This window comes from Pseudoliparis swirei, chromosome 21, assembly GCF_029220125.1.
Source record: "Pseudoliparis swirei isolate HS2019 ecotype Mariana Trench chromosome 21, NWPU_hadal_v1, whole genome shotgun sequence".
Taxonomy (NCBI): Eukaryota; Metazoa; Chordata; class Actinopteri; order Perciformes; family Liparidae; genus Pseudoliparis; species Pseudoliparis swirei.
Window position 1 is genome coordinate 1,936,608 of NC_079408.1, and position 9,523 is coordinate 1,946,130.

At 54.6% G+C, this 9,523-nt stretch overlaps 1 protein-coding gene across 1 annotated transcript; it reads right to left on the reverse strand.

The window, feature by feature from the left end:
- Positions 1–2,641: 2,641 nt before the first annotated feature.
- On the reverse strand, positions 2,642–8,846 carry LOC130212188 (uncharacterized). Its single transcript, XM_056443328.1, has 4 exons — positions 8,442–8,846; positions 5,888–8,124; positions 5,682–5,810; positions 2,642–5,608 (listed from the first exon to the last, which is right to left on the reverse strand). The coding sequence occupies exons 1-4, from the start codon at positions 8,541–8,543 to the stop codon at positions 2,971–2,973; spliced, it is 5,106 nt and encodes a 1,701-aa protein (XP_056299303.1). The 5' UTR covers positions 8,544–8,846; the 3' UTR covers positions 2,642–2,970.
- Between the last annotated feature and the right edge of the window lie 677 nt (positions 8,847–9,523).

Genomic DNA, 9,523 nt, shown 5'->3' on the forward strand with positions numbered 1-9,523 from the left:
GTGTGTGTATCTGTGTGTATATATATGTGTGTCTATCTGTGTGTGTATCTGTGTGTGTGTATATATGTGTGTGCGTGTGATGTTGCTATCAGAAGAAAGAATGGTTCTCCCTGACGACGGTGCGCCGTGTTGCCTGGCAACAGTGCTAACAATGGCCCACCACCAATGTTCTAGAATGTGGGCGTGGCCTGAAAAGAGGGGGAGGGGCACCAACATGGATTGAGATGCGTGTCATGAATCTCCAGATAAATCACTAGTTAACAGTAAAAGGTGTTGAATGATGTCACTTCCTGTCCACCAGAGGAACACATGACCTGACCAAGCCTCTGATGAGGTGACAGCTAACCCAGTAGCATAGCGGCTAACGCAACTATTCATTTTCCTCCTTCACTTGGATATGTGTGTGTATATGTGTGAGTATACGTGTGTGTTTGTTTGTGTATATGTGTGTGTATACATGTGTGTTTGTGTGTGTATATGTGTGTGTATACGTGTGTGTATGTGTGTATATATGTGTGTGTATATATGTGTGTGTATGTGTATATACGTGTATTTGTGTGTGTATGTGTGTGTATATGTGTGTATGCGTGTGTGTATGTGTATGTATGTGTGTGTGTATGTGTGTATATACTTGTGTGTGTATGTGTGTTTGTGTATGTATGTGTGTATACGTGTGTATATATGTGTGTGTTTGTGTGTGTATGTGTGTATATGTGTGTTTGTGTGTGTATGTGTGTGTAAGTGTGTGTTAGTATGTGTATGTGTGTGTGTATGTGTGTATATACGTGTGTGTGTATGTGTGTATATATGTGTGTGTATGTGTTTGTATACGTGTGTATATACGTGTGTGTATGTGTGTTTGTATGTGTATATACGTGTGTTTGTGTGTGTGTATGTGTGTGTATATGTGTATATGCGTGTGTGTGTATGTGTGTATATACGTGTGTGTATGTGTGTTTGTATGTGTATATACGTGTGTTTGTGTGTGTATATGTGTGTGTATATGTGTATATGTGTGTATGTGTGTATATACCTGTGTGTATGTGTGTGTATGTATGTGTGTGTGTATGTGTGTATATACTTGTGTGTGTTTGTGTATGTATGTGTGTATACGTGTGTATATATGTGTGTGTTTGTGTGTATACACGTGTGTGTGTGTGCGACTATGGGTGAGTGGGTAGCAGGTCCGTCTTTCCATCAGGGGGTTGGAGGTTCAATCCCCGCCCTAGTCGATGTGTCCTTGAGCAAGGCACTTCACTCTGAGTTGCTCCCTGTAGCTGCTCTACAGTGAATGAATGTAACAGTACTGTAAGTCGCTTTGGATAAAAGCGTCAGCCAAATGACATGTAAAGTAATGTATGTGTGTGTGTGTGTGAGAGTGTGTGTATGTGTGTGAGTGTGTGTGTGTGTATATGTGTGTGTGTGTATGTGTTGGTATATGTCTGTGTGTGTATGTGTGTCTATGTGTGCATATGTATGTGTGTATATCTGTGTGTGTATATGTATATATATATGTGTGTATGTATGTGTGTGTATATATGTATGTGTGTGTCTGTGTGTATATGTATGTGTGTGTGTCTATGTATGTGTGTGTGTCTATGTATGTGTGTATATGCATGTGTGTCTATGTGTGTATATGTATGTGTGTCAATATGTGTGTGTATATGTATGTGTGTGTCTATGTGTGTATATGCGTGTGTATATGCATGTGTGTCTATGTGTGTATATGCATGTGTGTCTATGTATGTGTGTCTATGTGTGTGTCTGTGTGTATATATATGTGTGTCTATGTATGTGTGTATGTGTGTCTATGTGTCTATGTGTGTGTATGTGTGTGTATGTGTGTCTATGTGTCTAACAGCTGTTTAATGAACTCTGATGGTTTTAATTAGCGTCTCCGTTTCTCCCTCGAGACTCATTATCATTCTGAGTTTATCTTCTGAGGGCGAGAGGAGGAAGATGATGAGGAAGCAGAGGGGAAGTGGAAGTGAGAAAAGAGGAGAAAGCAGCAGGGAGGAGGAAGTGAGGAAGGATAGGAAGCAGAAGTGAGGAAGAGGAAGCAGTGAGGAGGAAGCAGTGAGGAAGGAGGAAGCAGTAGTGAGGAGGAAGAGGAGGCAGCAACAGTGAGGAGGAAGCAGTGAAGAAGAGGAGGAAGCAGTGAGGAAGAGGAACGTGAAGGACAGAGGGGAAGCAGTGATGAGTATAAAGCAGCAGAGGCTCCGCCTGGTGGACAGAAACACGAACTGCAGCTTTGAAGTCAAACTAAATAATAATAATACATTTAATGGCTTTGATCACGTGGTTAAAACATGATCAAAGTTTATATCGTTTTATTATGGTTTATAATGTGAAACCGTGCTCAGCTATGAAGGTGACTGTGGGTCAGTGGGTAGCAGCTCCGTCTGTCAATCAGGGGGTTGGAGGTTCAATCCCCGCTCTAGTCGATGTCCTTGAGCAAGGCACTGAAGCCCGAGCGTCTCCACGGTCTGGATGAAACAGCATGGAAGATGCTCTGGATAAATGACACGTGATGTAAGAGACACTCGAAGAATCAGACACACACACAATCACTCAGTCACACACACAATCACTCAGTCACACACGCAGTCAGTCGCACACACACAGACACACACAGTTCAAATTACTTTTACTTGAATTTCTGTTTATTTCAGACTACATTTGAGACAGGAGGCGGGGCTTATGATACTGAAGTGGGCGGGGCTTATCACCTCCAGAGTCAACCAATCAATAATTATATAAAGATTAAGACCATAAGACATAAAAAATAGTTTTTGAATTGATAATCAAAACTCAAGTTCAGTTTAAAACCTAATTTTAACCATTGAAAACAAAATGTCACAATGTGCCAATAATCAATAGTAAATATTTATATTGATCCGTCCACATTAGAGTCCACGCCCACAAAAAGAAACAAGTCACATGTGAAAATAATCATTTAAACTTTGATCTTCAAAGAACTGAGAGGGCGTCAATGGGGACACCGTGTTCTGGTTCCGAGAGGGCGTCAATGTGGACACCGTGTTCTGGTTCCAAGAGGGCGTCAATGGGGACACCGTGTTCTGGTTCTAAGAGGGCGTCAATGGAGACACCGTGTTCTGGTTCTAAGAGGGCGTCAATGGAGACACCGTGTTCTGGTTCCGAGAGGGCGTCAATGGGGACACCGTGTTCTGGTTCCGAGAGGGCGTCAATGGGGACACCGTGTTCTGGTTCCGAGAGGGCGTCAATGGGGACACCGTGTTCTGGTTCCGAGAGGGCGTCAATGGAGACACCGTGTTCTGGTTCCGAGAGGGCGTCAATGGAGACACCGTGTTCTGGTTCCGAGAGGGCGTCAATGGGGACACCGAGTTCTGGTTCCGAGAGGGCGTCAATGGAGACACCGAGTTCTGGTTCCAAGAGGGCGTCAATGGGGACACAGAGTTCTGGTTCCGAGAGGGCGTCAATGGGGACACCGAGTTCCAAGCGGGCGTCAAAGGAGAAACGGGATCTTGGATCAAAGTGGTTGCGGAGGTGTAGAGGTTTTGAGCAGGAGTCAATGGAGAGACCGTGTTCCGAGAGGGCGTCAATGGAGACACCGTGTTCCGAAAGGGCGTCATTGGGGACACCGAGTTCTGGTTCCGAGAGGGCGTCAATGGAGACACCGTGTTCTGGTTCCGAGAGGGCGTCAATGGGGACACCGTGTTCCGAGAGGGCGTCAATGGAGAGACCGTGTTCCAAGAGGGAGTCAATGGGGACACCGAGTTCCGAGCGGGCGTCAATGGAGAAACGGGATCTTGGATCAAAGTGGTTGCGGAGGTGTAGAGGTTTTGAGCAGGTGTCAATGGGGACACCGTGTTCCGAGAGGGCGTCAATGGAGACACCGTGTTCTGGTTCCGAGAGGGCGTCAATGGGGACACCGAGTTCCGAGCGGGCGTCAATGGAGAAACGGGATCTTGGATCAAAGTGGTTGCGGAGGTGTAGAGGTTTTGAGCGGGCGTCAATGGAGAGACCGTGTTCTGGTTCCGAGAGGGCGTCAATGGGGACACCGAGTTCCGAGTGGGCGTCAATGGAGAAACGGGATCTTGGATCAAAGTGGTTGCGGAGGTGTAGAGGTTTTGAGCGGGCGCCAATGGAGACACCGTGTTCTGAGAGGGCGTCAATGGTAGCGGAGGATAAGGACGTGCGTCTCAGGTGTTTACCTGTCGTGGTGCTAGAAGAATGTACGTTAACGGGTTGAAAAGGACAATGCACGTCAACGGGTGCCAGGCGAGCGCAAGGCCATCCGGCCCCGTGATTGGCTAACGATGACACCTTGACGTCAGTCAGTTCTCCTGCAGCCGCTCTGGAAGAGTGGAGGTCAACGGTAGATCTGGGACCAGGATGCACGTCAACGGGCTCCACCGAGCTACCTGTAGAGGGCAAGCGCCCCTCTCTCTCACTGGGCGAGTGGGAGTCAACGGGCGAGGAGGGGATCCGAGTCCTGAAATCAACGGGTGAAACCAAAGCAGGGGGCGGAGCGTCGTCATGGTGGACGCCCCCGGTGTCTCCAGCAGAAGCAGCGCTGGTAGGATGGAGGTCAACGGGCGCTACCGGGCGAGAAGGCGTCCCGCCGGTCTCCCCCCTGAGACCCGAGGAGGTAGAATCAGCAGCCGGCTTTTGATTGGACCAGCCAGTCTCTGTTGAATGGAAATCAAAGGCAGGTGAAGAATTGGCTGGATGCGAGTCGCTCAGACCAGAAGAGGATATTTCCTCGGAATGTAACTTTGCAGGATTGAACTCCAGATGCGAACGAGAAGACGCCGACCGGGCTCGGAGCTCAGAGCGAGCCGAGGGTGAGTCGACGGGCGCCAAATGACGGCGGGAACGCACAACATCGGCTGAGGCGCCGCTCGCGGCGGCCGGATCGCCTCTCGCGAAACGTCTCCTCGGCGTCGACGAGGGGCCTTCGGAGCCGACGGGGTTCCACTTGAGGTCGGCGGCGCCGCGGGACGAGGGCGCCGGCGAGCGGCGCGGACTCCCGGCGTCTTTGTGCTTTAGCGGCGGCGGCGTGTTCCTGTTGTACGACCTGACGGGACTCGCCTGCTTCAGGAGGGGAGGGGCCTCCTTCACCTCCGTTCTGGACGCCGGCGAGTCGAAGCGCCGCTTCCTGTCCGCCGGTCTCGCCGCGCCGCGCCGATGGAACCCGGGGTCAAAGTTTCCCTTCAGGTCGTCGAGGATGGAGGCGAGGAGACGGCCGTCCGAGGATAAAGCCTCGGGCGGATTTGCAGCGGCGTCCTTCTCTCCCATTGGCCGAGAGCCTTTCGGATTCGCGGCGGCGGCTCCCATTGGTCCTTCGTCGTCGTTCAGCAGGAAGCCGCTCTCCTCGAGGTTTTCCACGTCCACGTCGCGGTCGCCGTCGGCGACCTCCGACCCTTCGGAACCCCGGTCCAGGATGTCGACGGGAAGCTCGCCGATTTCCGCGCCGCCCAGGGCTCCGCCCCCTCCGCCCGAGCGCACCGACGGGAGAGCGGGGAGGTCCGAGAAGTCGACGGTCTGCTGGCTGCTGATCGGACTGCTGCTGCCGGCGGCGTCCAGGCTGCTGTCGCTGTCCAGCGTGATGATGAGCGGCGAGCTGCGGGGCGCACAGAGACGGCGGTTAGGACGCGGCGGCCGGAGACGACCGCGAGCGCCGGAGCGAGACGCACCTGCCGCGCCGGATCCCTCGCCGTCGCTTCCGCCGCCGCTCGCGGGCCGGGGTCCGCGAGGCGTCCGGGGAGACGACGCCCTCGTAGACGATCTCCACGCTCGGGCTCCGGTCGGCCCGCCGGCCGCCGCTGGAGGACGAGGAAGACGAGGAAGATTACATCACGGGACACGTTAACAGACACGGGAACGGGGAGCGCGTCCTCACCTCTCGCGCCTCCTCCTCGCCTCCTCCTCGCCGCCCGGCCTCCGGCTCGGGTCCCCGTCGGCGCCGTCCAGGTGGCGGCTCTTGTACTTCCTCTTCCCGCCGGGTTTCTCCCCGCGGCGGCCGTCGGGGGAGAGCGAAGGCGTCGGCGCCGGCGGCGGGGAGGAGGAAGAGGAGAAGGAGGAAGAGGAGCAACGGGAGGGCGAGGAGGTGAGCGGGGACACCTGGGCGCAGTGGAACTCCCAGGTGGAGTCAGGCGAGGAGGAGTGCGAGCGGTGGCGCATCATGGCGGGGTAGATGGAGCGGTTGGGGTTGGACAGGGTGCCGCTCCTCCTCTTCTTCCTCCTCTTCTTCCTCTTCTCTCTTGCCATCTCGCCACCGCCAGACTTCCCGTCTCCCGCCGGGCGCCGCTCTCTCTCGTCGGGCGCCGCCGGGCTGAGCGCGCAGACGGAGTTCCCAGAGCCGCCCGACCACGAGTCTCTCTCCTTCGGCTCGCCCGACGTGGAGGGAGGCATTGTGGGTAGGTAAGAGAGGGGGGGGGCGGGGGGGGGGAGGCGGGGAGGCTCCTCCTCCTCCTCCTCCTCCTCGGTGTCGGAGGAGAGCTGCACCAGCTCAGGAGTCCGCTCCGCGATCGGCTTCTTGTATCCCACAATCAGACACTCCTCCTCCTTGGCTCCTCCCTCCTCGTCCGCCTCCTCTCGAGGGGCGTGGCTTAACGGCGGCGAGGCGAGCGATCGCGGCGCGTCCGCGGTGGAGTAGGAGGGGCCCGGCGTCTCGTCGTCCCAGGCCGCCGTGCCGAGGCCGCTCCCCGCTCGGAGGGCGTCGTCTCGAGCGCCGCACGCCGCCGGCCGCTCCGCCGCCCCTCCTCCTCCGGCCGGCTCCTCCTCTTCCTCTTCCTCCGAGATGGCGATGACGGAGCTGACGTCGGAGGAGGAGCTCGTGCCGTCCAGCTCCACGGCGGCGGCCGGCGGCTCGTACGCCGCCTGCAGGTCGTAGCTCTCCAGGCTGAGCGGCGAGCGGGCGAAGCTCACCAGCTCGTGCAGGAAGTGGTCGGTGCGCGCCAACAGGAATTGCCGCAGCTCTTCTTCTATGGTGGGCGTGTCCTCCAGGCCGTGGCGGGCGACCCTCGCCATGATGATCCGCTGGACGATGTCGACCAGCGAGCCGTGGGCGCCGTACAGCACCGTGAGCTCTCGCCGCAGCCAGGGGCGGAGCCTGTTCAGGTGGCTGGGGTTCCGGCGGAAGCTCTCCGCCGTGATGTCGCGCTGTTGCCCGTGGTTACCGGCGGCGGCGACCCGCACGGCGTTGCGGTAGAGGGCGCGGCGGAAGGCCACGGTCTCCCTCTCCCTCAGCCGCCGCACCGCGCCGCCCTCTCGCTGCAGCCGCCGCCGCGCCGCCAGGCGAGTCATCAGGCGCCGCGCCGCCCGGTCGTCGGGCGCCGCCGCGCCGCCGAGGCCCGTCAGCCCCTCGAATATCACGCCGCGCTCCGTCGGGTCGGCGCCGCCTCGCGTCCCGCCCTCCCCCGGCTCCTCCCCCTCCTCGCTGTCCTCCGCCGCGACGGGAGAAACGTCGGGATGGCGAGGAAGAGGAGGGAGCGTGAGAGGAGGGGTGTCCAGATACCACTCCCACACCCCCGCCCTCCTGCCCCCCCCTCCCCCCCCCCACCGCCTCCTCGCCGCCGCCTCCCCGCCGTCCGCCCCCCTGTGCCTCCTCAGCATCAGCCTCATCTGGTGGTCGCTCCTCGCGGCCGACGCCATGGCGGCCACCATGGCGACGGTGGCCGCCACGCTGCTGTTGGCGGGCGGCGGCCGCAGCGTGTACTCCTTGAAGTCGTCCTCGCCGCGCACCGAGTGCAGGATGGAGGCGAACGGCTGCTTGCAGAGCGGACACTCCGCCTTGCTGCGCGACCACTCGCGGATGCAGGGGAAGCAGAAGCGGTGCAGGCAGCGGTCCAGGTGCGCCAGGTTGGTGAAGCGGTCCAGGCAGATCGGGCATTTGGAGTCGGGCGACGCCTCCTCCGCCGCCGCCATGGCCGCCCGCACCGAGGCCGGAGGGGACCAGGAGGCGTCGGGCGCCGCCGCCGCCGCGTCGGGCGCCTTCCTCCTCCTGCCGCTGCCTCGGCTCCGCCCCCCCTCCTCTGGCTCCTCCTCCTCCTCCTCTCGGTCGCCTCCCGCCTGCGCGGCTGCGGGCGCGTTGTCATGGCGACGCGCCCGCAGCTTCATCCTCATGGGCGCCATCACCTGAACAGACGGGAGTCACACGGGTTAGAACAACGGGCGCTCTTCAGGTGCAGCACAACACAGACACACAAAGACACACACAAACATTAAAACATGACACAAAAATGATATACAAACACACTAAGACACAAACATACGACACAAAATACACAAAGACAAACACACATTACACAAGCACATATAAACACACACACACAACAGGACTGTAAACTACCAGATTAGCATGTTAGCATTGAGCTAACCGGCAGTTTAAACCGTATTTTACCCCCCGCTACCTAAAGCTGCCTGTTAGCCTGTTAGCTGTTAGCTTTCCGTACCCGAGCAGCAGCGGAAGAAGTCGCCTCCTCCGGCCGCTCCGGGAGCTTCTTCTCCGGCGTCTTTCTCCTCCTCCGGGAAGAGTTCCGCACCGTGAGCGGCATCCGGTTCACCGGCCCGCCGGGAGCCGCCGCTCGGACCCCTTAGCACCGAAAACTCCCGGTAGAAACGGGAACATCTGTGTCTGAGTTGAGGCCCCGAAGCGACGCTGCACGCCGCCGGAAACAGAACGGGGCCGCGGTGCATTGTGGGACACACATCATTAACCTTATCTTCATATTTTCCTGGTAATGAATCAGGATTATGAGATTATAAGAGTTTAAGAGTTAAACAGTTTATACGTTTATCAGTTTAACAGTTTATCAGTTAAACAGTTTATACGTTTATCAGTTTAACAGTGTTCACATAGTGAGTCAAAATAGTCTTCTTTTGTACTTTATTCTTTTTCAACAACAACAGATTACAACATTATATTTATTATTATTATTTTTATTTTATTTTATTTTTGTGTAGCCCATTTTCACAAATTACAAATGTGTCTCAGAGTGCTTTTATATTTATGCTTTTTGATTTAGATAGTGTTCTCTATTCTGGTTGCTTTACTTTAATTAATGTTTTGTTTTGTATATTTATATTTGTTACACCTCTTTCACAAGAACAAGAACATAATGTGTTTTATTAAATATATTATTATAAGAATGTTTTACGAATAAACGGAACATGGAGACTTTGGCCAGAGTATTCTCATGAAGCACACATTAGTGTAGTAATACAATGCTCCCAAACTACGGACTCATATCTCACTGTATTCATGTGGAATAGATTCCATGTTACTTACGAGGAGTAAAAGTACAAAAGTATCAGCATCAAAATGTACTTTCAGTAAAGTACAGTAGAAAGTACTATATTTACCTCTGAGATGTAGTAATAAAGTAGCAGAAAATGGAAATACTCTAATAAAGTACCTCAAAATTGCACCTTATTACAGTACCCGAGTAAATGTACTTTCTTGCTTTTCAAGATCTCGCTGTTTTTGTGTTAAAAGTAAATATATCTACATTTACATTTACATTATATATATGTA